Below are 27,887 nucleotides of genomic sequence, written 5' to 3' on the forward strand. Positions count from 1 at the left end.
CTCTCTTCACGTGATTCAGCATTTCAGAGTTTAAACAGCTGATGAGGAGGATTAATTTGGTTTTCCTGTTTGCCGTTGTCTTTTCTTCTTGCTGAATCGTTCAGTCTTACATTCTATCATGATCTTGGAGTCAATACTTCTATGCTAACATCGGATTTTTATGTTGTCGTTGAAAAAAGGTCGTAATTTGTTTAAATAAGTATTTCAGTAGGTAAATAAGTAACGTCTAAGGCAGTACCTTGTTTTAAATTAGGAACAAGAAATGAAAATTCATCTTTTATTTTTGGCTCTTTCCAAATGTCGATATAGCTAAAGTTAGCCTTAATGTTCCTTAAGTAATTTTGTGTGACAAAAATGATAACAACTTTTTGAGAATATCTGTTTTTTTTTTAAACCATTGCCTAGGAAACAAAGCAGAGAGCGCGGAAGCCACGCTCTAACAAAGGATTGGTGAGTAAGTGCGTGATATTGAGGTTATTATTTTTTTCTTTAATTAAATGTTCCCTGATAGCAGAGTGAAAGTCTAAAGTCTTTTGTAATTCGACATTGTACAAAATCGGTGAAAGTCAAACGATAAACCCTTATCATTCATTTTTTCGATAAAATCCTGCCGAACAGCTGAGGAAACGTTCGGTGTTTTATAAGTACAGTTTTTATGTTATAGTAAAATATTACGTGAGAACAAGTGAACAAATTATATCTCATTTTACAAACACATTACGATTTACGAGAAAAGTAATTTTCTGATGCTTCTTTCCTTTATCAGTGATTTTGAGTCACGTATTATCATGTTGTGTCTACTAATACTCTCATTTAGTGGTCACACATTAAAATGATACGTTACTTACACACGGTCCTTTTCTATATCTAGGAAAAGCATTTAACTGGTGGAGAACATACCGAGGCAAACTTGATCTTAAGAGATTTGTGTGAATGATGTGCATTACGCTGTTGTTTTATGCACTTTCCTTGAGAGACCCCAGGGCTTTAGTCATCTTTCTATTCATAGCCACGGCACATTTTTCATGTGCAAGATTTCTTGTTCGGGAGCAAGACGGTTCCAAGGATGTCTCCGAGAACGAGAACGCTTATTCAATTAAAAAAATGCCATATGTCTATTATCCATTACTGGTTTTAAGTCAATGCCAGAAATTCACTAATTCGTATCAACAGGTTGTAATGTCACTGAAATGACCAAAAGAGTGGTTCCCATGGAGATTTTGAAGAACGAATGTATACTTTGAAGAGTTTGCCTTATCCGAAGGTTGTCCAATTTCTTCAGTAATAAACTTATTTCGATGATTAACTACAGAAGCCTGTATAATGATCGAGATTTACATATTTCGATTAAAGTAAATCATCTAATCGCAGACAACGTGAATGGTTCAAAATGACATGATGATGACATGGCACTGTACCTGATCGACTACTCTTCACCTATTATTAAAGTAAACGTATGAAGCAGATTATTTCATAAGGTTAAATCACCACATTTAGTATAGTAAAAATATAATGACGCATAATCTTTACAAGAAAAAAGTAACATAAGAACATGGATGGAAAATTGCAAATTCTAGGAAATCATCTAGTAACTATATCAGTTTGGATATCGCGACTCCTTTTTGATAGAAAAAAAACTTACGGCTTAGAGGAATCAAACTTGCCCTTGGTCTTCGAGGCAAAAAAGTTAGCGAAAGTAGCGGCCTCTTTAGAACCTTAAATATATCAAAAGTAATCCGTCAGAAGAAGTAAAAAATTATTCGTCTATAAATTTTTCCTCAGAGGAAACTGGTGACAAACATCATAAGTCGGTACACTTTTCAGCGATAGCGAAATGGAGCAGGTCGTACCTAGCTGATGACCTGTATATCATGACTTTCAATATATGCAATTTAGCAATACAGGTAGCCTATTAGTGACTTTACAGGTCAAACTAAAGCTTTGGTTACCGTTCATCCTATGAAAACATAGCATTATTTATTCATCACAGACGAATTTTGAAAGTGACAATCTTCATGTGCACGGTGAAGAGTTTGTTTTTCGAACGTAACATTTTGAAAGCTCACTCAGTTTCCTGGGACAACAGATCGAAATGATCTTCGCTCTATGTGTTTCACTTTTCCAGCATGTTCTGGTGGCAACCGGTGACGCTGGTAACAAACTTGGTAAGATGAAATACCTCTTAGTGTTTTTCTGTTTTCGACTGCTAGGCCGTAAACTCCTTTGTTGTTTCAAGCCTTGTATTTTCGAGAACAAGCTGCTTCAAGCTAGTTCAAGCCAGTTCCGTTTCTGACAGACATACAAATAGATCTTTGAAAAACCTTCAAATGTGTTTATTTCTTAAAATGGCCTAAAGATTTTCATATCTTTTAAGTCCATTTTCCCGTTATATGCTTGGTGACCTGGCCTGTAGCAGGTCTATTCTCTTAAGTGTCAAGGTCATATTTCAAAGTTCGTCAATCGTTGCAAAAATGTTTTTTATCTTAAAGGTTATGATAGCCTGGGTTGTTGGAATCTTCCAGAAAATGACACGTTAAAAGTAATGAGTTTAGAGGGTCATCATAGCGGATTAGAAGGACTATACTGGGACAGGTGATAAATTTTAACCTATTTTCTGGAATCCTTGTTGAGGTGTCTCCTTAATTGAAGGGTTTTTTCCTCTTTGTGCTTTGTAAGTGATGTTGGAGAATCATTCCATCGTCTCAACAAATTAAATAAAAACTGCCTTGAAATAACTATTTCCGCGCTTGAAACGGTTACACGCATTACTTTGATTTTAAATTTGTAACCTGTGATGTCAAGCGGATATAGCATGCCAGCAAGAGTTATCTGAGTGATGTCTACGGGTCTTTTCAAAACGGTCAGTCTTGAAGTGTTTTATCAGGTACACAACGTGTCTATTGCAAAACGCAATGACTACAATTTGGTTCTTCGTAATTTTTTCAACAGCTAGAGTCACTGTCTTCTGGTTTAATGTTGAACATACTGCAAATTTAGGTCATCGCAGATAACTTGTAAACAAACAAAAGGGCACAAACTGCCAACTGACAGAATCTCTGAAAAGAAAAGAGTATATGGAAATATTTTTTACATTACAGTAATATTCAGTCTCTTGCAAACATAAATAAACGATAATCTCAAGAAAACTTCCAGCCCTGGCGTCAAAAGTCCTTAGGAAGACTTAATCGTTGGTCAAATTACTTGGTCAGCTGGTCATTGCGCTCTTTTCTCTCCAGAGTTGATTCCGTTACAAAATGTGCCGAAGTCGCGCAGGACAAAGAATACAGATATTTCGCAGTTCGTAATGGCGGCGAATGCGTGGCGGGTCCCAGGCTTCAAGAGAGTTTTAAAGAGCATGGAGAGTCGCTGGAATGTTTTGAAGGAGAAGGAGGCCACGAAGCTATTAACGTCTACAAAATAAGAGGTTGATGTGAATAAAACGAAGCAAAACAAAAGCAAGAACATAATAACAATTAAAATAGCGAGCCTGCTTGGAAATTGCATCATATTCAAAGCACATAGGAAACTTTAGGATCTAATGAGAATATTAGTTTACATCTTTTTCATAGTCTCATTGACTTAACCTTAAACAAGTGCGGCAGAAGACCAGCAAAGGACTAATCCTTTCATAGATTGAAAAAAAATGGTCATTTTGCAATAAAACTGTTTTTTTTAAATAAAAAATACGTTAAGACTTGCTTTGCTTTGTTCACTTATTTGATTGCTTGTTTTTTCTGTCTTTTACAGGGAAAATCGCTTCAGCAGAGGACTTTGAGGGTGATATCCTTCTAACCAAGTTGCAGAGAGCCATGACAAGTCCTTTCCATCAAGACGTAGCGGCTGCCGACGTGTGGGAGAAAGCGAGTTTTCTCTGGCCAGAAAGAACTGTGCCCTATTACATTCCATCTGACCTCGGTGAGAACGGAACAGTAAAAAATAAATGATATACTAGCTTAAGTGTGAGTTCTTCCTTTCATGTAAAAATTCGTCGTGTTCACATCACCATTTACAACGAAGATCAATTCATATAATAACAGGCTATTTTTCCAGGATACGTGAGTTGCATCGATTTCTCGACTTATTCTCCGTCCAGTGCTATCATTAAAGTGCACAATGACGATGTCCACATACCCTGTGAGCCTATTAATTGCGCATAAATGTCATTATACTTTAACAAAGGTTGCGGTCTCACGGTAATTTCGACCTCAACTTTTTGATGAGGCCGGTAAATATCAACCGGTGTGCTTCATCTCAGGTTTTTTTGGCTATCTTTCACAGATTGACATCATCTGATAGCCTTATCCCTAAAATTTTTGTTTTAAATGGTCAACAGTTGGACATAATTTAGCTGATAGATTTCACCACGGTATACGACACTGGCTTGAACAGACCTGCGTCAAGTTCGTACCAAAGAAAGCTGGTCACAGAGACTGGGTGGAGTTATACAGGGAGAAGGACCCTCGGAGCCGTAGGTAGCTAAAGCATTTTAAAGAACTCGTTAGGATTATGAAAGAACTCACTCTAGATTTTTAAACGCGAAGGCAAATACTGACCTAGTGTTTGAATTATTAGGAAATTGTAAGACGAGTGTGGAAAGAAAATGATATCCAATTGATTTTTTTATGCAGATGTGCATCTTCTATTGGTCGAATTGGTAGTTACCAACCAATTAAGTTGGGAGATCATTGCCCACCTGGCAGTGTCATTCATGAAGTGGGACACGCCCTTGGCTTATGGCACACCCAGTCTAGACCCGACAGAGACAAATACGTACAAATACTTTGGGAAAATATTCTACCAGGTAGGATATAAATTGAATTTAAGGTTCCTAACCTACCAAACATTATTGCAAGTGACTAATAATCAACTATCAACAAACAAGGAAAAGTACCAATAACAAAAGCAACAGGATTCCCTTTTTCAAGGACCCAAAAATCTTGGTTATTTTTTTATTTTTATCTCGCTCGCGCAGGTAGATCAGACCAATTCAAGAAGTATTACCATGGCTCCCAGGACACGTTAAAGGTCAAATACGATTACTTGAGTATTATGCACTACGGAAAAGACTACTTTGCAAAGCTGAACCATAACCGAAGATATTACCTGACTACAATAAAGACCAAGGATCCAAAGTATCAGGACAAGATTGGCCAAAGAAAATATCCCACACCAAGTGATATCTTGATGATTAACACCATGTATGGATGTCCAGGTTAGTAAAGTAATTAATATGTTACTGCGTCTCAATATTTCAAAATTGTATACATTCGTCAGGTTATTGTGCCATATATGACGTTGATATTTCAGTAGTACCTATGCCATAAATCACTGGACGGGTCCTAATTAAGTTTTCAAACGCTCCTTTGTGGCATGGTAGGGCAAAGGAGTAACAACGGGAACAACTTTTGTGTTGGTATGAAAAGGTTTGGTTTCTTATGCTTATCACATGTTATTTCTTATCTCTGTAACTCCAAAAGATTATCCATACATGTGGCACACGGGAAAATGGGATGACTGCTCTATTCCATGTGGCTCCGGCAATCAGACGAGAGACGTGTATTGTGCCAACAGTGACCGGAATCGAACATCCTCAGAATATTGCAGTGAAACGAAGTTACCGGCAAAATATCGCAGATGTTACGGAAAACAGTGTGGTAACTTTTGTATTTTACTTCTCATTTGTAACATATTCATTAAATGAATGAATTAAGAAAGACTAATGAAGTGAATGATTCATTGAGCGGCTGGATGCGTGTATGCGTGAGACGGCGAGTGCGTGGGTGAGTAAAAAAATGAGGATGAATGGATGATTGGGTAAATGAATGGTTGTATGGACGGATGGATGACTGATGGATGGCTGGATGGATGAACGCTTGATTGAACAGATTGGTTGACAGAGAGGGCAGATCGGGTGGGGGGATTGATGGATTGATCGATGGATTGGTGAATGGAAAGATGGTTTTCGGTCAAGTTCAAATGCAGCTGTTGCTAATTTTTAGGCAAATCCTTAAATGATTATAACAACTTATGAACTACATGCCTCTTAAGTAAATAACTAATAGGAAAAAAATTGAGTTGAGGAAAATTTTTGATGAATTTATCCATTAACTGAGACACCAATACTTTTGAACAGAGTAGGAAAGTAGTTTTTAGCCAGCAGTAAATGAGTTTGAATCGGCTGGCCAGGCAATTTACCATCTGGGTAGGTCCCACGGTTAGTCAGTGAGTCAGTTATGGACCCTCTGGCAAACAACGATTAGTTACCTATTCACTAGGCAAGTAGACACCCTTACGCTATTATGTTGTTTTATGTATTCATCCACACAAATTCACTTGGTTGCCATGATTTGTCGATTATCCTTTTTTCTACAGATTCCTGTCCAAAGGGCTGGATTTCTTATCACGATGCCTGTTATCAAATAAACTTGGCCAGAACAAGTCTGCAGGAAGCAAGTGATAAATGTTTAGATCAAGGGGCAGGGATCCTAACATTGAGAAGTACAGAGGAAGAAACTTTTTTGAGAGCAGAACTGGAGAAAAAACAGCTTAACAATATATTTTATTGGCTAGGTAAAAAAAAATAGTCATAGAAGGATTTCAATTACGTTTAGACCACAGAGTTATTTATAGAAATGATGTATCTGCTGGCTTTATTAAATATATTTAAGCGAGGTCGATGACGATCTGAAAAAAGAGGAAGGAGAAAAAACAATAAAACCAAAAATTTGCGCAACTCAGACAAACACAAGAAATAGAAGCGGGAGACTGATAAAGCGCAAATGAGACGATTAGTTAAAACAAAACACGAAGACTAACAGAAAATAATACAAATGATTGCTTGATAGTTGTTGTAAATCATCTGTTCAAAACAGCCCACCACGTACAAGTCTATGTGAAAAATAAAATTTATTCATTTAATTTCGTTTTCTACGTACAGGTGCAAAGTACAGCCCTAGTAGAGGTAATTTCATCTGGCCTGATGATACAGATGTCGTTTACTCTGCTTGGAATCCAGGAGAGCCTCGCTTTGGATTGGACTGTACCCTGATGCTAAACCGAAAAGGCTGGGGCTCTGATCGATGTGATATGGATCGCAGCTATATTTGTAAGAAAGGTATGTCACACCAGTATTGTGCGTTATGAATTAAAGGCTGTCTGATTTTTTCGCTTGATACAAAGCATAAATTCACCATCATCGAGAACACCACGATAGGAGATCTTTTATGCGCAAAACGAAGGGAACCCTCCAAGCTATCTTTCCTTCTTATTCTTATTATTACACGCACGATACTATCGTTCATGGGCCCTCGGATGAGGTAACGGATGAAGCTTTCTTCCACTCACTGCCTTGGTTTACTCTTCTTCTTCATTTCTTCCTTACGCTCTTTGCTCTCATGGTCTATTCCCGCTACGTATATTTGTTTCCCTTCCTAAGCCCCAAATACTGATGGCAAAATATTTATGGTGGACCACAATTGACCCACCGTCCTCTATCTCCTGTTATGGATGAGTACGTTTACTCTAATATGAAGGAAAGTTGGTAACGAATTCTTAGTCTCTATAATGCTACAGAGGTAAATCTGACAGCTGTCTACATATCAAACAAAAATAAAATTGTTATGCATAACTAATGATTCACTCATTCTCGTCATACAGAACTAAAAAATTACAAAAGGAGCGAAGTGGAGATAAAGAAAGAGAAGAAGGAAAACTATCAGTGGCGTGCAGAAGAGTGGGGTGATTGTTCTGTCTCCTGCGGTGGAGGGATACGAAATAGAAAGACCCTGTGTTTTGGAGTGGACGAACAGAATGAGGTGGACGAATCTTTTTGCGAGGGTAAGGCTATTTCTTATCATATCTGACTATGTACCAGGATTAAAAGCTGAATATTTACGGTCATGGCAGCAATGGTGAGGTGGGTGTCAAACTGAAAAAATAACTTTCAGTGCAAAAACCGTTTATAAAAGAAAAGCTTATATTATTCTCATTAAGGATCGATCTAAATACGCGAGGCAAAAAATTCCCTATAACAAGAGTTTTGCAAAAAAACGATCACGGTAATTTGTGCAATTTTTGATGATCAGCGCTCTTAAAAATGGACCGACCTTTGCGTAGTGAGGGGATTTTCGCTCAGAAAAAAATATTTTGCAATATTTCGAAAAAGCAAGGTTGTTTCGATTACTTTTAGAATGAGACAGATCTATAAGCAAAATGTGAAAGAAATCGATCCTTTGGAACCGAAATGCGACGAGCCGCTTTTAGAGAGATTGCGTCTTAAAACATATCCATACTTTGTAGACAATCCACCGCCTTTAGCGTGGGAAGACTGCAGCGTTAACCCATGCCCCACTCAATACAAATGGCACGTAGAGGATTGGGGGGATTGCAGCAAAAGCTGTGGAGGTGGAATTCAGCGGCGAAAGAAGATTTGTGCTGGGAAGGATATGATTTCTACCTCCTGGAAACTGTGTAAAGAAGAGCCTCCAATCACCAGAAAGAGGTATGGAAATGACAATTTAATTATATCTTTATTGTAAAAATTAAGATTGATAATAACCGAATCTGTGGAAAATTTTTATTGATTGAATGATTGCATCACTCTGATTGTTCTTGGACACATTTATTTTGGAAAGAAGTTTCGCTCGGTGAGCTTGTGTTAAATGATGTGGAAAGGAATTATTAGACCCGAACTTCTTTGATTATCATAGAGATCTAAGCCTGTATATTATACAGAAAGTTGATTTCTCTCCACTTTGTCATTTTTATTACAAGATAATTTTCAAGAATTTGTTATGGAGATTATGCTTAGGTGCATCCTTTTCTTTTCATTAAATTAGGTGCAACACTAATTCTTGTCCAAGAAGAAACACCAATGTTTCAGTGGCACCCGTTTGGAGGGTGAGTAAAAGTAAAGAAAAATATACGCCCCTTTTAAAAAACGTCGCAATTTGAAAAAAAAATATGAAATATATACGCCTTTTGATCTCTTATCAAACAAGTGTCTTTTTTTGATGAGAAAACAAAAGATATATAATACGTATTCATAGATATATATATATATATATAAAAAAGCGAAGCCTTGACTGTGATCTATTCTGTTGTGAAGCAGAAGGAAACGGCTAGAGCAGGAAATAAATGTGGAGTGTTTCTCCCCACTTCTTGACTCAGGAACAGAATTGGCTAGTTGCAACATTAAACTTGTAGTCGAAGGACCTGCTGATCGCGTTTTGAATACGAATCCATAAAAATTCGCATGTTTCGTTCGTCATTCGAAATTCCATAGGTCAGATACTTACCACCCGTTGCATTTTGAAAGAACTTTCGACTAACATTTCTCCTTTAAAGGTGAGCTCGTGGAGCAGATGCTCCAGGACTTGTGGGCATGGTCATCAGATAAGAAGAGTGTTTTGTTCCAAGAGTGACAACAAGCCACTGAATGAGACAGCTTGCGCTGGGCGAGCAAAGCCTCTTTCTTTACGACGATGCTCTGCTACGAATTGCAGTCTAAAGAAAGGTATAATTTCACTTTAGAATTGGCTTCTGAGTGTATCGCTTTCTTTGTGTATGTGCATATAGTTAATGATTACTTTTCTCTGTCGTCTTTTTTACGCACTTTCTGAGAAGTATAAGTCGTTCAGTATCAACGTAACGTCTTACGTATCAGGATACTTATTTTTAACAATTCCTCGTCTGGATCGGTAAACAGCTGACTGGGAAAGAGGAATTTTCAAATTCCACCGTGGATTCATCCAAAATCTTAGTCGGAGTAAGCCTGCTTTAGACCCTCGCTATTCAAAATACTTTTCACACTATTAAACACACCCTGAGAGATGAACCGAAATGGTCTGGGCTATTCCTTGTTTTATCTTATTGATCATTTGGTATAATCTCTGAATTTCTTGGAAAAAAGCTCGAGTTTGCTCTGATGGTCATGTGATGTGCAAGATTTGGGCAAAGCAGGGAAGCTGCAAGACAAGCAAGTGGGTTCGGACAAAGTGCCGCCGCAAATGCCATACATGCTGATCATCTGGATCTCAAGAGCGTATGACAATGTATACAGAGCGTTGGCTCTCTAAATCGAAATAATCCACCATAAGTGAGACTGTAATCTCAGAGGTCCTCTGTTATACTACTATGGACCCATTGCCGGGTAAACGCATGTAAGATATCGTAATTCTGCTAAGAACTGATTGTTCGGGTCAGCGAAATGTGGCTGCTTGGGGTACTTAGTATGGGCAGAAGATAGTTATATTTGATATACCAGAGCAGTTTTATATGACATCGCATTAAGTTGTAAGTCAATCACGATGATTATATTTTCATATAACTGAGTCACAAGGATTAAAACATTCCTTCTGATTTTAGAGCTAAAAATATACATATCTGAATACCGTCGACTGTTCAAATAATTCAAAGATTCTTAAATACACTATATAAATATTTATCAGGCTACCAATTCATCGATTATTGGCCAGTGATAAGTTTCTGCTTCAAAGCTTCTGTTAGTAGACTAAAGTATGTTAGAAACTGAGCGATCTAAGCAAAGAAATCAATCCTCCATATTAGTTAAGGAAAACTGTTTTGTCATTACCTTTCTCCGCCCTTATTAGAACGATAAAACTTTCGAAATATAACTCGGTGATATAACGGAAGAAACGGAGTAATAATTTACTTTTTTGACGTAGTCAAGTTCTTATATTAAGACTAGCAAGGACTTTCTTTCATTCAACATTTTGATGATTATCAGAATAACTGGGGGTTTGAAAACGAAAGAGCTAATTCAATAAAGTTACATGGGGTTCCTGTGCAACGTGATCATAAGATGACATTTTTTCTGTCCAGTTCTAAGTTTTCCCTGTTCCAGGGTATATAAAATAAGCCCCATTCGTACATAACATTTTCTGAGTGAAATACTAGTGTTTCGTGAGGTCAATTCCCCCATTCAAAGTTCAGCCACACTGTCATTTAACCACTCATTTAAATTTTCTCCTACTCGATTATGAAACGAGCTGTACTTCTCGTCACCACTAATCATACCGAGGTGGAGTATTCGCCCGATCCAGTCCATTCTCCAGTGGAAGCCGAACTGCCAGAAACACACGAAGAGCTTGGGGGACTGGGCGTGCTTGACATGCTACCCTCAAAATGGTAAGGTTGCTGCATGATCCACACGATTTCTGAGGAGGGAAGCCCAAAGTCCTTAGCAGTTTTCTTATCACATCTCTTGTTGCTATTTTGGCTTTTCAACGTGTCAGCAGGATCTTTTTCCTTAACTTCATTCTCTTCTTGATCCTTGAGTGTTTTAACGATAAAATGAAGTCTCGGCTCATCACTGTAAGAAACTTTCTCAGCGGTTATTCTGCCATTCTCGTCCACGGATAGGTACCAACCCTTACCGTCTGCGTCTGAGTGACACGTGCGAAAAATATTGTAAAAGTTTTTTCCAAAGAACTCTCGAAATACGCATTCTTTTCTCTCAGCTTCCTGAAGGTAAATACAAAGAAATGTAATAGTTCAGGAAAGCGCTATGGGTGTCTAATAAGTGGCGAGTCCTCAATGTTTTTTTTTAAAATAACACCTCTAAAATCTTTTCCAACCGTAACTATCCTAGGTGCTTTTTAAGTTGTTCTTCACCTTTTGCTGTTTTTTTCTTTTTTTTTTTTTAACTTAACGAATCATTGTTCCCAAATTCTGTTTGCTTAAATTAATTTATTTGCATAAAATGATTCCAACGAATCAGTAAATGCAATAGATGGTTATAGATTTTAAAAAGTAGGAAACATAGGTAAAAGTAAAAGTTTCTATGAAATAACGTTAATTCAGGATGATTAAAAATCTTTGGCCCTCTGCTCCAGAAAACGGGCTGATGTCTCAGATAATCTCAGCTTTAAGCACACCAGTTTCACTGTTACTGATCATGACTCCTCGTGTCATGAGAGGGATATGAATCAAAACTGCAGAAACATCTTTAGCAAAACAAGAATAAATTCAAAAGCAAATTTGAGAAAAAAAAGTAGAAATTTATAAAAGTACAACAAAACAAGCCAACGAATGAACGAATAAAACAGAAAACCACTAACAATCCAAGATTAAAACTGCTTGATAAAACAAACGGTCAGCGGCTTCTCTGCCGAAAGTTATTTGACTTGACTCACCGTAGCAAAGATTTTCCCTTTGTTGTCTACTGCCAGATATTTTTTAGCCTTCAGTCCCCAGATGGCGATGAGGTCAGGTCCAATAGAGAGAAACTGCAAAACCGCTAAGGGAAAAGACATTTTATACGATATGTATCAAATGATGAAGACAGTTGTGATATTACGGGCTTTGTTTTGTTTTGTTTTGTTTTTTTTTCGGGGAGGGGGGAAGGAGTGTTGTGATGGAGATTCTTACTCAGCAGCGGGGTTCACGCTGATACTCCGTCACGACAGCTAAATTTTTAACATTGTTGACCTAAAAATGGATTGCCCTTTCCTAAATCATTCCATATGCTCCTACAAAGTGGTCGCATTAAAACACCGCATTCCTAAAAATAGCTTGTTATGGAACAGAAAGGTACTTTGGTTCAAAGAGGTAAACAATTTTATGGTTCATTGATAATTTACCTTATCTTTCGCTAAACCTCATTTATTACCGATTCTCTTGCCTTTCATGTACCTTTAGGGTGAACTTTGAGTATGCCATACTCCTCGCTCGGGTAACGATCACATACGGACTGAAGTAGTACTAGGATTGGCAGCTGACTTTTTACCGCGTTACAAAAAGGCAATAATTTATCAGTGATTAAAATTTACACTGTAGTTCTTTTATAAACCAATCCTTAGGCTGGTAGTGAAAACTAACTTTGCTTGTCCGAACGGATCTTTATGGTGCCAACCATAGGTCACTTAAGGGCTGAAGTCGATTGCATTTTGAGTTATGCTTTCATGCAGGATTACTCTTTCCCGTTAAAAGATGCTTTAGACACGGTCATTGCAGACACGTTTACACAAACCTGTGCCATTGGAAGTTTTTCTTTTTTTCTTGAACATAAATCTGTTTTTTCTTTCAATTTGTTGAAAATCTATAACTGAGTATCGTACTCAACAGATATTTCTTTACCATGTAAATAACTCCATTTACAGTATTAATAGATTACACAGAACGCTCATTTATATGCGTCCAAACAAAATCTTAATCTCACTTTAATTATATCAAAAATAATTCCAAAATATTCAGTATTAATTCTTTGAAAACATAGAGTCAAAATAAAGCAGAAACATAATGAATATGCCGTAAAGCGGTATCTTTCTTGTTGAATATTAAAACAAAACAACGAATATCTTTAGGTGCAAACATACGGTAGAAAATTCATTTCGTGCTGAACTCGTAAACATTAAAGATACTGAATGAATCATGTTTTTCTTTGAAATACAGTCATTTTTAAGCTGGCAAAATTTGGTATTTTCAACGCATGATGTACACTTTTCATTTGCCTTCCTATAGCTTGTAAATGTCGCTAACCGCAGATTAATAAAAGTGTTTTATTCGTGTAGACCAAGAATAACATTTGGGCTAAAAAGTTATTCGAAGAACATTCTCCTTCGTTCTAAAGAGAAAATTGAAAGGTATTCATAAAGAATGAAATATTGATTTTGATTTATGTAGGCAAAAGGAGTAAAGTCGCAATAATATTTCAAATGTTCAGTGTTTACTGCATTCGTAATATTAGAATATTTAGCCTCACCAGAAGAGTTTGTAATTATTGATTCATTGCGGACCCTGGCTTCTTGTCAGAATTTCGCAAATATAGGCTTCAAATTATATTGGGAAGCTATATTCGATTCCCAAAATAACATTAAAAGCAGCGTAATACATGTTCAACAAAATTCTATCAACTATGAATAAATTTTCCTCACCGTTTAAACAGCTTTCGTCGCTAGTGCCTGTCACCTCGCCAGTTGCGTTAATCGCGATGTAAAATCCGTTTTTTGCATACAGCTGTCGTTTCCGCGTGTATTTTTGGAGCGAGGAAAAAGTCAGAGAAGACTTTGGACCAGCCATATCGAATCCTACCTCGAAAATTTACACGCAGTCTTTACTTGTCAGTCATAACGACCTGCGAGGAAGATTCGTGATGGATACCGCCATCAACCAAAATATAAAATAATGATGAATTAACGTATGCGAAATTGTTTCCGTTTCATATCGGCTGTGGCCAATGAAACGACTGGAGATTTGAGTGACTACTCGAGATACAAAGGTTTTATTGTTTCCTCGCTTCGTGGTAAACCGCTATTGTTTTGGTTCTTTTCTTGCTGTTAACATTAAGACTCTCAATGATCGTTATTGTAAAGTGATCACCTGTGCGAACGAAGTAGCCAAGTAACCTACCTAAATGTAAACAATTCAGGATGTGAATAACTCAGTGACGGAGAAGGAAAGCTGTACAACGACGAAAACCGAACCAATTTGTTGAACTTTGATCAGCTCGCAGAATACAAAAATAAGATCATTAGTCTACAAAGTACACAGCATAAATAATCTGGCATGTAAGTGTTTGGACCTTTTTAAATCCTACGCATTGGATTCTCGATGAAGAGTACTTGGCATGAAGTCTGCTAGATGGAGATGTTTGTTTGAAAATATTCTGGGTTAGACCATAAGAATAACAGGCCTTGTTTGACCAAGGAATAATTCAGAATCGTCACACCAAACCAGGCTAGTAATAGTGACTAATATAGTTACAATTTGCTATGCAAATTTATAATTTTAAAGGTGAAGTGAGCTGTGTGCAGACACTGACACATCTTGTGATAGCCACTGAAACCTATCGAGCCTCCATTCGAGAATACTAAAGAGTGGATACCTAGATATTTTTTATGCAGCGTGACAGGTTTAATGGAGGTTTTAGATGCTTTTTCGATCGCCGCATTCCCAAAGACGAATTCAAATTTTAAGGTCGTAAACTAGAGTTAGACCATTTGAAGAAAGGTAATTATCGCTCTAACTTTGATTATTTTTCTGAAACATCATCCATTCTCTCGGATCATGTCTGACAAGAAAACTAATTACTTCATGTTCGCATTCACTATGTTGTTAAATACTCAACGCCTTTTTCATATTCGTCTAGCTACTATGGAGACCTTTATTCAATTATTACAGATTCCAGTGTGCGCTGCCATTTTCTGCGATAAGGCTTCGATATCGAGTTTACTCAATTGGTGGGCATTTTTCAAAAATCTCAGATAACACCATTCCATGGGAGGCTTCGTGATAAAATTTGGTTGGCTCGTTATTTTTTGAGATGGGATGCAATGAAGCATTAGCATAACTGGGTGTGGTATTTGCAAAATTTCGTGCCATAATGACAGCACTGTTTTGCTCCCAATGACATTGCTGAAAATTTAGTTCTATCGGTCTGGTATTGAGGAAGAAATGTAAAATGTTGTGTAAGATCCGCCGAAACAGATCCTCGTCGAATTTGTGCGCAGCATAAAATTTGGTTTTAAAACATTCTTTAGGTGTAATGTATCACTTCTTACACCGTCATCAACTTTTTCCGTTCCTAGGATGTTGTCTCTGATCCTGAAAAAATTGTATTCCGCATAATAAACATAAAATTAAAAGATAATATTAGTAATTTCCCATTTTCAATTTCCCATTTAATTTTCCCATCCCCCAATCCCGCTTTTATTAACATCCCCACTACCTGAGAAACACCATCGAAAATAGAGGAATTATTTTTAAACAGAAAGTGTAATTTTATTCAGCAAAATATCAGTATGCAAAATGCGAAGGTTACTGGCTGAAAGGTTATACAATAACAAAAGCAAAGCTTACTATATCGTTTGCGTAAAACTTAACGGCTAAAGAGTGCGAAACCCGAAGCTTGTCATTTAAATCAGCTTCCTCTGACATCAGCTACGCTTCGGGCAATAACAAAGAATACTAATTATCCTTAGCGTAATCAAACCTATGAAGTAGAAATTAAAGGTGCTCCCCCCTCACTGTCGAAAAACATAAAGGAAATGATGGATTCCTTTTATATCAGCTGCTTTAGAACAAAAAACCCCCCTTGTATAACAGGGGTATTAAAAATTGGAAAATGGAATCCGCTACATTATTACATCTTCGATCACGAAATAGTTTTTACTGCTCAGCTAAATTAACTAAAGGCTGTTTAAATAAAACAAAACTGATATAAAAGTGAAAAGCCTTGCTAACTGAAAAATCAAATAACTTTGCACTTTATAAATGGCAGCAAAGTGGTTCTTATGTCATTTCCAATAGGTCCTAATGGGATGACGGCTTTCGCAGCTAACGGTTAAAAATTTTAGCCATTTTTCGGCCTAACGATTAAACTCCTTTCTTTGCGATTAAAAGAAAAGCTTCAACGGTTATTTTTAAAACTAACGGTTTAAGTTTGCCATTTTTTAAACTCCTAACTACTGACTTTGTACCTGTATTTTTAAGATTAACCCCATTGAGACCTCTTTCAAGAGCTGCGATGAAGAAAAAAAAAATTTCGTCTTTGTAGAGGCCATTTTAAAATTAAGACACCTTTATCGCTCATTATTTTCCAGCTCTCTTAAAGATGCCAATCTCCTGGTATCGTTCGGGGCCACCTACCATTTCGATTTCCTGGTAGTGGCCATGATCATTCAGTTTGCCGATTTCCTGGTAATCAGAAGCTGTATTGACGATGCCTACTTCCTGGTTAAGAGCTCCTCCTTTGGAAAAGTGCAACTTCTCGTAATTACTGGAGTCTTTCCAGATACCCAACTCTTCGTGACTGACGGTGTTCTCCTTAGACTGCGCTTTTTTCAATTCATATTTCTCTGGCTTAGGGAAAGGAACTTCAGCAGGCATCCCGTTTAAAACACGCTGGCAGTGAAGTCTCTTTTGACGTCGGTAGTGGCGAACCAGACAAAGGCTAACGAGCACGAGGGCAAATATCACGCCACAGGAAGCACCAATGATGAGTGGATAAGGAATCTTCACTTTCGCATCCTCCGTTGGATCTTTGAAAAGAAACGATGGACGGATTTAGTAAATAAACAAAATAGCATGAGTAATATTCATAAATCAATTCATTAACCATGACTGACGCCTGCGACCGCGACCGCGACTGCGGCTGCGACTGCGACTGCGACTACGACTGCGACTGCGACTGCGAATGATGCTGCGACAGCGACTGCGACAGCGACTGCGACTGCGACTGCCACCGCCACTGCCACTGGTGCTGTCATTGCCTTTGTTAGTGCTGCTACTGCTAGTATTGCTACCACTACGGTTAAAAATGCTGCTACTGTTACAATTGCGGTTACTATTTGCGTTGCCGCGAACGGTGACCAACCATTTGAAATATAAAACTTGGATCCAAAATCCTTCACGAAGGCTTTGAGAAAACTTGTACAAATTTTACATTGTTTAACCAAATATTAAGACCAAGAAATCGAAAAACTGAACGATAAAAAAGGGTTTTAACTCGGCGGCCTCGTGGCACCGTTCGGGGATCCCGCCACCGCGCATGCACGAAAAACTTAGATGTCCCGTATAGGAACCCAGGCGACGGCTGGGCGTCGACCAGCCGCAACAGTTTGTAATACTAGTCGTCATTTGTCCGTATTTGGAAGACGATGGGGTAGCGTCCGTTGGATTTGTTTTTTGCATTTTCGCAAGTGGCTATAGAGTCTGGCACGCCAATGACAGTCCCTCCTGCAGGTGCTTTAAGTGAAAAAGACGCTTACTGAGGTTGCTGACATAATACCTTCCTCCTGCGTCTCTTTTCAGGGAGATGTTCAGTCCTTGATAGCGATGCGCCACATGGCCATCTTCACCTGGCCAAGCCGATCCTGCTTTAATCTTTGTGGCAATGGAGAGCGAGTTGGAAATTGAAGATTTAAGATAGGTGAAAGTATCCATGTTTTCCAGGTTGTGCCCACACCTATGGCGATATTTGGGAGGTAATCTGTGCCTTGTGCCATTATATTGGTCTTTCGTAGGCTGATGGTCAGCCCGAGCTCCCTGAACACATGTGTAGGGCGACTGAGAAGCTGCTGCAAGCCTTCTTCCGTAGGTGAGGGCAAGACTACATCGTCGGCGAAGAATAGCTCACGAATGAGCTTCTCCGTGCCTTTCGTCTTGGTGCAGAGGTGGGCGATATTAAACAGCTTGCCATCAGCTTTGGTGTGTAAGCAGACTCCTTCGATGCAGTCCTTGAAGGCGTATGGGAGGAGAATCGTGAGGAAGATCCCAAAAAGTGTGGTAGCGAGGACGGAAACCTTGCTTCAGTCCTCTACTGAAAGAGAAGGCGTCAGACGTAGAGCCGCTTACATGACTTTTTATTGATTCACCCTTTTTGTCGAATCTTTCGTGAATTCTGATTGGCTAGGGTTAGTGGTTTTCTTTCTTACTAATGAACAAGATGGTGAACAGCGTACCTTCACTGTCAACTTTTCGGACAACAGCGATCTACGACGAGGTTTTAAGGTAAGTTTGCGCGACTTTTAGGATAGAGAGATTTCAAGAAGAACAGCTCAAATCCATAGATACGTTTTTCTAGGGAAACGATGTCTCCGTTTCTTTACCAACCGAGTACAGAAAATCTTCAACATAACAAGCCACGCCAGTGTTCTGTTGCCTCTCTTATTTAGAATATACCGTTCTTTATATTTAATGTGCCCCCCGTTAAAGCTCTCATGGATGACCAGGTGCACTATCTCAAAGGACTTGGGCCAAGACGATTGTGCGCCTTCAACTTTGCGAACGGTGCGGCTAAGCTAAGAAATTAAAGGTTTGTTTCTTACGGCGATCCTTTCGAATGAGAAATGAGTCACTCTTTCTTCACACCTACGGCATAACTATCTCTTAAAGAAATCTGTAAAGCCTCGAGACTCTGCGGCAAATGATCCAACTTCTTTCGACGACAGTGGCACAGTCTACAAATGAAAGCAGAGACCACGTGGACGCTAAAATCTAGTTTTGTCAGCGCAATGCCAATCAAACATCGTCCTCTTCTTTCTTTATACCAAAATTGCTTATGATCTTTTTCTATATCCTAAAAAACAAATTATGTATTTGAATGCGGACACTGAATAGCTAATATAATAATGAATGAAAAACGAATTCGCTTCAGTGTTGTTTTTTACCTCGATCACTTTTCACTCTTACGCGTCGCAAAAAATACTATCAAGTTACATAATTTGGCATAGATTGTAGTGACGTCATATAACACCATTTGTATCAGGTTTTCCCTTCCTTTACTCCTAACAGGTGAGGGTACGGCTACACGTAAACTACTGTTGCTCTAGGTAATTCTCCAGTAGCTGGTCTAACGAGAAGATAATGTCGACCGTTGATCGGCCAGCTCGGAAGCCACACTGGGAATCTTGCTAATTGCGGCCGGATAAGGTGATATTACAATGATCTCCCCCTCCGTCGGAAGTGACCCCTGGCGCTTTTTTCATTAACCAATCAGGTGAGCTTATAACCGGTAATTGCCACTCCCCGCGTTGTGGCGGCACCTAGGGATGACGCTGGAGTGTCCTCTCCAGTGGAGCCCTTAGACTGGGCACAGTAATGTGGAGGGTCGGCTGTTGCCCATTCAACAAATTCCCCCTCCACGTAATTGGGGAACCCAAGGGAACGACAATGACCGTCACCACTTGACATCAACGACGTCGTATGAGTTGCCGGAATGACACTGAAGACAGTGTCAAGCCGCCTTAGGGTTTTGCCTTGCGGTTTGCTCCTAAAGCCTTTCTCATAAATGAGTGTAATTGCAAGGCTGCGAAGGTTTAAATTCAAATTTTTTCTTCTCCTCGTAGTACTAAAGCCTCAGGTACTACTGCTGTTAACTGTTGGTTTTACAACTACTCTCAATAATGTGGTTAGTATTGCTATTGGTCCTGCTTCTGCCTCCGTGACTGCAACTATTATTACTATTTCCATTACTACCGTTAATGCTACTAATAGTTTGTAAATTACCCTCCTCTTCTTTCAAAATTTTCAAGGATTCGGGATCGACCGCCAAAGAGCCAAGTTTTCCGCTTTTAACAGCCTCATTTAAAGGAGCTAATGCAGTGTCTTCGGAGAATTTCTGCTCGAAGAGCAGCTTAAATTGAGCAACAATACTTCCAGGCCTAAACGAAATAAGACAGAATAAACGATATTAACAGTTAAAAAAGTTGCAGTTGACACTAAAAATAGCTTAAATGTAAGGTGGTACGGAAGGGAAGGAACGTCTATGAAAACCTGATACGAATCGTGTTCTGTGACTTCACTCTTTTACATCAAAATACATCATCACTTTTTATTGGTTTACCCCCTTTGTCGATTCTTTTGTGAATTCTGATTGGCTAGAGTTGGTAGTTTTCTTTTACGTATTAAGGTTATTTTCCACCTTCAGAGGCCGAAAAAATCGATTTTTGTTATATTTTACGAACTGAATTCAAACATTCAAGCTAACGTTTCCATAAAAAAATAAATAAAAAAAAAAGCAACCGAATTATCTAGAAAAACATATTTACAAACAAAAGTTAATAAATCAAGAAGGTGTCATAATCTCGGACCTGCGCGAATTCCGTGGGAGAATTGTCGCGACAACGGCCGTTTTTATGCTAGAGACGTTGAAGTTGTCTAAGACGTTAAAGTCGTCTCGAGACGACTTTAACGTCTTAGACAACTTTAACGTCTCTAGCATAAAAAAGGCCAACAGCTCGTGATTTGGCTCAATTTTCATGTTATTTCTATACTTACATTACATCGCGCTGTTTACAAAAATTCACACGTGGAAGCTCTTTGCTTATGGAAAGATCTCATGGAAAAATCAAAATCGGAAGAAATCCTTGGTAAAAAAAGGAAAGAAAGAAAGAAAAAAACAACAGAAAGAAAGAAAGTACAATTCTGTCAAGAAAAAAAATCCTTTGTGAAAGCAAATAATACAGGCGGAACTCCACGCTGGCGTCCAGATTTCGAACAAAGAAGTCGCCGTCAAACAAAAATTTGCCGGACATAATGTTGAAAACGAGGTTTCCTTTTCTTTATGCAAGTACCAGCCTTAATAAAAAGACATTAACGATCGCCTCGAATCGTAATTTCGAATGCCGTTTGTCGATTCGTTGTCTTGTTCCTCAGCACATTTGCCGTTTTTTCATTTTTGCCAACTTTGCTCATTATTGTGTCGTCCTCCTCAACGCTCTACTGAGCGATCGAGATAGACAAAAAGGTGTCTGCAGAGTGCCACTTTCCCCGAGAAATCTTGATCCATCGCCATTGAAGGCAGGAGGTCCCGTTACCCCATTGGTTGCGGCTTCAGGAGGCGAGATAATCTCCTGGCGTGGCGCGAGTTGTTTGCGAACCTTTATGAGCTAAAATCTCCTATTTGATTTTGGGAGGAATACAACAAATTCAAGCGAATTTATAAGGTATATAGATTTGTCCGATTCTCATCTTTTTTTGCCAAAATAGTTTGGGAATAATGACAAACAAAAGCGTGTCGGAAAATTTTGATATTTGAAATATTTGACCCGTGGCGTTCATTTACGCAACACGCCTCGCATTTTTTAGCTACTCCAACTTTAGATGCAAACATCTAATCAACCAATCAGAACATCGAAAGAGCCAGACACAATTTAGTTGATTGATGCTTTGTGTATAGCTCTGTTTAGCCATTTCGTGCTGCGGCATTCAATACTCGAGAAATTCAATAGAAGAACCTTCGGTCATTTCACGCCTTACCAGCTCCTGACACTTCCTTAAAAGAAAAGTCGCTTAAATTATATTGTTATCGTAAACTGCAGTTATTAAACTTTCTTTTGATGTATAGTTTGTTTCGATTTTAGTGAAACTAGCGCGCGTACGGATTTTTTTCCCGAAGGACATCCTCGAAGGTGGGAAGTAACCTTAACAAACCTGATGGTGAATAGCAGGTAATTAGGGTGATTTTTTGGGCTGATTTTTCGGCTATAAAAGGTCGACTTATACACGGATAAATACGGTAAGTGTAAAAAACTGAATTTAAAACGTACATTGGCCACCGTAAAGAGTGAAAGGCCGATGTTTCGAGCTTTATCTCTTCGTCAGAGCGATAGACGAAGTGCTGACGCTCGAAACGTCAGCCTTTTCACTTTTTACGGTGGCCAATTTCCGTTTTCAATTCAGCTGGTAACATTAAATTACCAGCTATACTCTCCCCCAGTTTCTTTAGAAACTTACCGCCTTTATTCAAGATGGTGAATAGAATTCTTTCATGGTAAACTTTTCAGACAGCAGCGATCTACGACGAGGTTAAAAGGCAAGTTCACGAGACTTTTGGGATAGAGAAATTCCAAGAAGAACAGCAGAAAGCCCAAGGTCGAAAGTAATGATGTCTCCGTTTCGTTACCAACTGGCTATGGAAAATCAATCCGCGCCACTATATTTATTGTGCCGCCCGTTAAATCTCTCATAGAATGCCAGGTGCACTATTTTAATGGACTTGAGCCAAGAGGATTATCTGCCTTCAAATTTCGGCCTCTTTCCAAACGGTGTTGCGAAGCTATTAAATTAAAGCTGGTTGTTTCTTACAGCGATTCTTTCGACTTTAAAAAACTAAGTTGAAAAAGTACAATGGCCACCATGAAGAGTGAAAAGGCCGATGTCTTTTTTTTCTTGAGGTTCTGAGACAAATGATCCAAATTTCTTCGACGACCGTGGCACTGTTTATAAATGCAAGCAAAAACCACTTGGACGTTGAAATCTAGTTTCGTAAGCGCGATGGTCCTCCTCCTACCTTATACCTAAAATCGCCCACAGTCTTTTCCTATATCCCTAAATCAAAGTATACATTTGAACACGGAATTGAACATTAACTCGAGAAATGGAAAATGGATTAACTTCAATGTCGCTGTTTATCTCGATTACTTTTCACGCTAGCACGTGCCACAAAACATATTATCAAGCTACATAATTTTTTATGGATTAGAGTGACGTCACAGAACAAGATTAGTGTCAAGTTTTCGTAGACGGGGGAGGGAGGTTACGGCTACACGTAGGCTACATTAAAAAAAATGTCAATATTTCATTCCTTAATTTCAAACTTGTTGCATACCTGAATGCTATGATTTGTACTCCAATAAAGTTTTTGTCCGCGGAATACTGTTTATGTATCTGTAAGTTCCAATAACATGTTAGAAACGTTTCTTTCTACAGAATAATGCCAATTAAAGTTGTTCCAGAATTTGGTCACATAACAGTTCACCATGATGGAAGAACTAAAATAGCCTACCAGGATTCGATGTGCCGAGAGGAACCTACAATCGAGTAGGAGGAAGGTAGTCCTATTGATTGTTTAAGGTAGGATGGAGAATAAATCAATATATGATAACGCACCTCATCTTCAATTACAGAAGCTAACTCTTTGTAAGATGTACTGCTTTCATCTCTAAGGTCTTCATTCCATGTTCTTTCGATACGTATTTCAACCGAAATCTCTGGAAGAAAAGATCAGTGCATCCCTTATTAGGAATCCTTGAAGACTTTACCTTGCAGCATAAGAAAGAAAGAGATGAAAATTGTCTATGAAGGAAAGCCCTGAAAAAGTATGGAGTTTTCTCCCCCATAAAATACAATATCAAAATCTTAAAACTATCATTTCAGTTACTATGTTATAAATTAATAACACATTTAAACTAGTACTGAAAAGTGCTTAAACTGGACAAAACTTCGCCGCTCAAGCCCTCAACTGCTATGAGTGACCAGGAGCGAATTTCCCTTTACCATATCACTACAAAATCAAGCAGACAAGCAATTAAAATAGAGAAAAATATCAACTAGGGGATTGTAGGTTGATCCAATACTAAAGTATCCGAGCTAACATCAAAAGAATTGTATAGAACAAACTTAGAAGAATTACTACTGAGATCTTAGGAGAGAAAGTGTTAAAGGCACTTCTTCTCTTAGGCCAATAGAAACGCAAGAAAGTTCTTGATTTAAGATAAAATTTACAAATACCCTCCTCGTAGTCCTCTGTTGTAGGCTTAGATGTTGTCGTTTTGTCTCGGCCTTCGGTTGTGGAAATGTGTTGAGCTACAGTGGAAGGCACGATAGAATATTTAAAGGAAGATGTGGCGCTTATATGCTGTATAGCAATGGACTCTGTGTTTGAATTGATCAACATCTCTGCGGAAAGTACGCTTCTTTTGACTGATGGGAAACTTGCTGCTTTTGTACTTGCATATGCGCTTACCACACTGGTAGAACGCATAGCAAAAGCTGTGGGTTTGAAAATATATAACATAGGGATATCATATCTAGTCTCAAATATGCACATTAGATATACGTTATTGACCGAGCGTTAAAACAACATGGCTTGATATTGGCCGAGGTCTTTTGTTGCGCTTTTATAAACCGAGACGTGGTCGATGTCCATAAAAGCAGAGAAGAAAAAAGAGGCCCATATTCAGCCATCTTTAGCAAACAATCTTGGCTAATAAAGGATTTACTACATAGCAAAAAAGACTTTTCTGCATTGAGAATGAAGAATGACTTGTTTATTTCGAGAGAAAGGAAAGAAAGCCAACCTTTTTTTTTTGGTTCAATAAAGCCACGGGAGTCTTAAGTGTCTTCTCGTTTTTCTTTACTGTCTGTTGCTGCCTTTTCGACTCATCCTTGAAATTCTCCAAAAATTACGAAAATTGTATGTCTCTTGGTAACTTTTGTTTTTCCTTTTTTTTTTCTGGGCAATCCCCAGCGGTTGAAGGTGAGGCCCATCTTGCCCGCTCGGGTAGCCAATCAGAACATAGGCTTCGCTCCTTTAATTTCACTATCAAAACTAAATGACAGAAATCTAGAACAAATAGACTCTAGGACGTAGTCAAGACGCAGACCTAGTCTTACCGGTTTCACAGCGTTCTCCCGTATACCCCGGTCGACAATTGCACGAGAAGTTGTTGAGACCATCAATACAGAATGCGCCATTGGCACATGTGTGGTTGACACATTCATCGATATCTGTGAAAAAAGCGAATTATTTGAACAAAGCTTAATCTTTTTGCTGCAGAAAAAAGGCAGAGAAACGTTTACAAAAGGAAGTGAAAACATACTACTTATTTAGAAGTTAAAACTGTGAGGTGTATCGGACACCAAATCAAGCGTTTTTCATGTTTTACTTTTTAGAATCCTTACCGGCTGCTTACTACTCCCATCAAAATTAGGTCGAAAATTCGAATTGAGGTCTTTTTTTTTTAAGCCTTGTTTTCCTCTATCCAACGTCCGCCATTATTCAAACCACGAAATGACCGCGCGTAAGTCTCACAACTTTTCGCGCAAACTTTGAATCATGTGTTCGTAGCCAAGAAGTAAAGATTGCTGTAATTGAAAAGATTTAGGAGAGTTTTAAGATAAGGTGAGTTTTAAGGCCGTAAATGCCGCCCTGGAGTTGTGTTATGCAGGATTTAGCAGTGATTTCTTATTCCGAATGCTGAAGTATCGCTACACAGGCCAAACGAAATAGCTGATGGAAGGCATTCGTACACTCACATCGCACAAACCTCCAACCGAAGTGTCTCTTCAGCCATACTTCCTGATCATTTAACCGCCGATTTTGTTATAGCGTATGCTCGTAGATTTGGCATGAAAAAAAAGAAAGATTGCCATTTCAACAATATGAAAAACACGTTTCGGCTAGCCATGCCTTCAAGAAGTCGCGAAAGGACGAGTGTTATGTTTAAGTGTTGCAATTACCCTGTAGATGCTACTGATACTTACTTGTCTCACATTGATCCCCTGTGAATCCTTCCAAGCAGCTGCATGAGTAACTGTTAACACCATCCACGCAGGAACCATCATTAGTGCACGTGTGATTTAAACAGTTGTCGATGTCTGCGAAGAGAAGATATCTGATGAAAAAGAGAGATTCAACGAAAAAATTTAAATAATCTCTCTTCTTAATTAAATATCGCTGTGAGCTCCACGATGACAAACTACTTAGAAATTTGATATTTCAAGAGATTATGTATGCGTTATTTACGATGTAAATAACGTAGACTTCATTTGTGTCTTCGATTGTGGAAGTCTTCAATTGAAGAAGTTTTGAGTGTGCTCTATTCTGTTGTAAAGCACGCAGGAAGCAGCTCGAATACGAAAGAGGTATAGGGCGAAACACGAGACGAAATTGATTGTTTTCTCTTTACTTCTTGGGCTAGAACTTCTTGCAACTTCTTATTAGTATAGTGCGAATAATCTGATCGGTTGATTAACATTAAAGCTGCCAATAAGTGTCAAAGCATCAAAGTTCCAATCTGAAATAGTTCACAAACCGAAATAGGTCAACAGGTCGAAGTCAGCTCTTTTGCTTTGATCTTTTCAAGTCTAAAGACAGAATCTAAAAGTGAAATATTCAGAGAATTCCGGCCAAATCGTGGCTCATGAAAAGACGCAAGTTTACAAACGTAACAATTAGAAAGCAAACTGCTAAAGGCGTGTGTTTTATGAATGAACGACAGTCGAATTCATTGGAACATGAAGATTTCTCAAGATGACAACGTCTGAAAAACTCTGCTGTTGTGACTGAACTGACTGAAGGGCGGAAGATGAAATTTCAGGCTTGGTTCACTGCGATGACCGGAGATCGCCATGATGAGCTAGCCACGATGTACCTTAGAATGATCGCGGTTCGGGGCTCTGAGAGTATGGATTGTAAAACTTGGTGTACCAGTTTTGTTATATTTTTCATCATTGCTTTTTGGTTTTGTTTTGGTTTTGAACAAAACCATACATATCATACGAGTGTTAGCTGTGATAGGGTTTTATTACAGTAAGTACTAAAAATGACTATCTGACTGAGCGCGAAAACCTTGAAAACTCGGACAGTTCATTTTATTTTCTCTTTGGTTATTTTTATTTCTGTTCACGTTAGAATTTCGTCAATAATGGCGCTCCGCACGTTTAAAAACCTTCTTTTGGTTTTTCTGCTGGTACTTACCGGCTCACTTGTTACATGCTAAAGAATTCGATGGTGAAAAAAAAAAAAAGTTTCTTATGCAGCTTTGCGAGTTAAGGTGGTCTTTTTTTTCAGTGTCTTTGTTTTCTCACTCATTTCAATTTTTGTGGTTTTCATCATTCTTATATCATTATGATTATCACAAGGGTTTATTCTCAGACACGGTAAATGCATAGGTCACACAGTTTCAGATTTTGACCTAATGCCTTGTTTGAAACGAAGTTATCAACAGTTATGATTACGCCCATCAAAGGTGGCGTGCTCTGATTGGCCAATTTTTAGGACTTTTATCCCCAGCAAGGCCCGCTGATACGTATCGTAAGTTACATTCCCTAGGATCAACCTGTAAGCAAGCTCTTATTATTAGCGCTTGGGTAAGAATCTTTCTTTTCTCGCGGGAAAGTAGGAGGCCTTTCAGTAGCAACGCAAGCCGGCGATAGGTCTTTAAGGAGTCTGGCAGTCACATCAATAGTGCTAAACCCTCGATAAATATCTTCCCGACTCGTCTGAAATCTTCCTCCGGGCGGAGAAACGCATGTCATGCAACGGTAATAATGAAGTAATACTTGAGGCAATATCAAAAGGGGTAAAAACTCGATTCGCTCAAAATAGGTCATCAAGAGGTATTGGCTTAACTAAAATACCTTTACAAATTTTCCCATCTCCTGTTAATTCAGGGGGACATGGACCACAGATGATAGAATTGTTATTTTCATAGCAAGTGACGTTTGGATAACAGGAATCTATGGTGCAATTTACGATCATTATGTCACAGTTTCTACCAGTGAAGCCAGCATGACAATTGCAGGTGTAATTATTCACAAGATCAACACACGTTCCTAAAAAGTGAAAGAAAAGGTGACAGAAATTAAATTTAGACTGAATGTTTTAGAAAACCTGCGGGGCTGATTTACGCGTATGAGGC

General features: G+C 38.5%; 3 protein-coding genes across 3 annotated transcripts in view; 1 reads left to right on the forward strand and 2 right to left on the reverse strand.

The window, feature by feature from the left end:
• Nucleotides 1-871: 871 nt before the first annotated feature.
• Nucleotides 872-10,817, forward strand: LOC113674108 (uncharacterized). The gene is made up of 15 exons (XM_027190584.2): nt 872-2,165; nt 2,490-2,592; nt 3,237-3,424; nt 3,748-3,915; nt 4,334-4,472; nt 4,629-4,801; nt 4,973-5,212; nt 5,478-5,654; nt 6,373-6,570; nt 6,938-7,114; nt 7,657-7,836; nt 8,299-8,500; nt 8,838-8,898; nt 9,346-9,514; nt 9,911-10,817. The coding sequence occupies exons 1-15, from the start codon at nt 2,093-2,095 to the stop codon at nt 10,021-10,023; spliced, it is 2,361 nt and encodes a 786-aa protein (XP_027046385.2). The 5' UTR covers nt 872-2,092; the 3' UTR covers nt 10,024-10,817.
• LOC113674109 (fibroblast growth factor 16) lies at nt 10,292-14,716 on the reverse strand. The gene is made up of 4 exons (XM_089191741.1): nt 14,371-14,716; nt 13,896-14,095; nt 12,156-12,259; nt 10,292-11,484 (listed from the first exon to the last, which is right to left on the reverse strand). Exons 2-4 carry the CDS (start codon nt 14,038-14,040, stop codon nt 11,032-11,034), a joined length of 702 nt encoding a protein of 233 aa, XP_089047867.1. The 5' UTR covers nt 14,041-14,095; nt 14,371-14,716; the 3' UTR covers nt 10,292-11,031.
• Nucleotides 14,717-16,551: 1,835 nt separating this feature from the next.
• The window catches only part of LOC149035582 (von Willebrand factor D and EGF domain-containing protein-like), a 44,998-nt gene continuing 33,662 nt past the window's right edge, over nt 16,552-27,887 (reverse strand). Inside the window, exons 19-26 of the mRNA XM_089191307.1 lie at nt 27,607-27,801; nt 25,729-25,842; nt 24,859-24,972; nt 23,974-24,234; nt 23,353-23,453; nt 23,072-23,130; nt 19,969-20,123; nt 16,552-17,000 (exon numbers count right to left, since the gene is read on the reverse strand). Coding sequence (XP_089047433.1) covers nt 16,552-17,000; nt 19,969-20,123; nt 23,072-23,130; nt 23,353-23,453; nt 23,974-24,234; nt 24,859-24,972; nt 25,729-25,842; nt 27,607-27,801 — 1,448 coding nt within the window. The remainder of the gene's footprint in view (nt 17,001-19,968; nt 20,124-23,071; nt 23,131-23,352; nt 23,454-23,973; nt 24,235-24,858; nt 24,973-25,728; nt 25,843-27,606; nt 27,802-27,887) is intronic.

The sequence above is a fragment of the Pocillopora damicornis genome, chromosome 13 (assembly GCF_964200805.1).
Source record: "Pocillopora damicornis chromosome 13, jaPocDami1.2, whole genome shotgun sequence".
Classification (NCBI taxonomy): Eukaryota; Metazoa; Cnidaria; class Anthozoa; order Scleractinia; family Pocilloporidae; genus Pocillopora; species Pocillopora damicornis.

What these genes read in the sequence shown, in the direction of transcription:
- LOC113674108 (XM_027190584.2), top strand. Translation starts at nt 2,093, where the DNA reads ATGATCTTCGCTCTATGTGTTTCACTTTTCCAGCATGTTCTGGTGGCA. An exon ending in ATGTTACGGAAAACAGTGTG is followed by an intron (nt 5,655 to 6,372) that starts GTAACTTTTGTA and finishes TTTTTTCTACAG; the next exon opens with ATTCCTGTCCAAAGGGCTGG. An exon ending in CAGTGGCACCCGTTTGGAGG is followed by an intron (nt 8,899 to 9,345) that starts GTGAGTAAAAGT and finishes TCTCCTTTAAAG; the next exon opens with GTGAGCTCGTGGAGCAGATG.
- LOC113674109 (XM_089191741.1), bottom strand. Translation starts at nt 14,040, where the DNA reads ATGGCTGGTCCAAAGTCTTCTCTGACTTTTTCCTCGCTCCAAAAATAC. An exon ending in CGACGAAAGCTGTTTAAACG is followed by an intron (nt 12,260 to 13,895) that starts GTGAGGAAAATT and finishes CTTTTCCCTTAG; the next exon opens with CGGTTTTGCAGTTTCTCTCT. An exon ending in AAGGGAAAATCTTTGCTACG is followed by an intron (nt 11,485 to 12,155) that starts GTGAGTCAAGTC and finishes ATTTACCTTCAG; the next exon opens with GAAGCTGAGAGAAAAGAATG.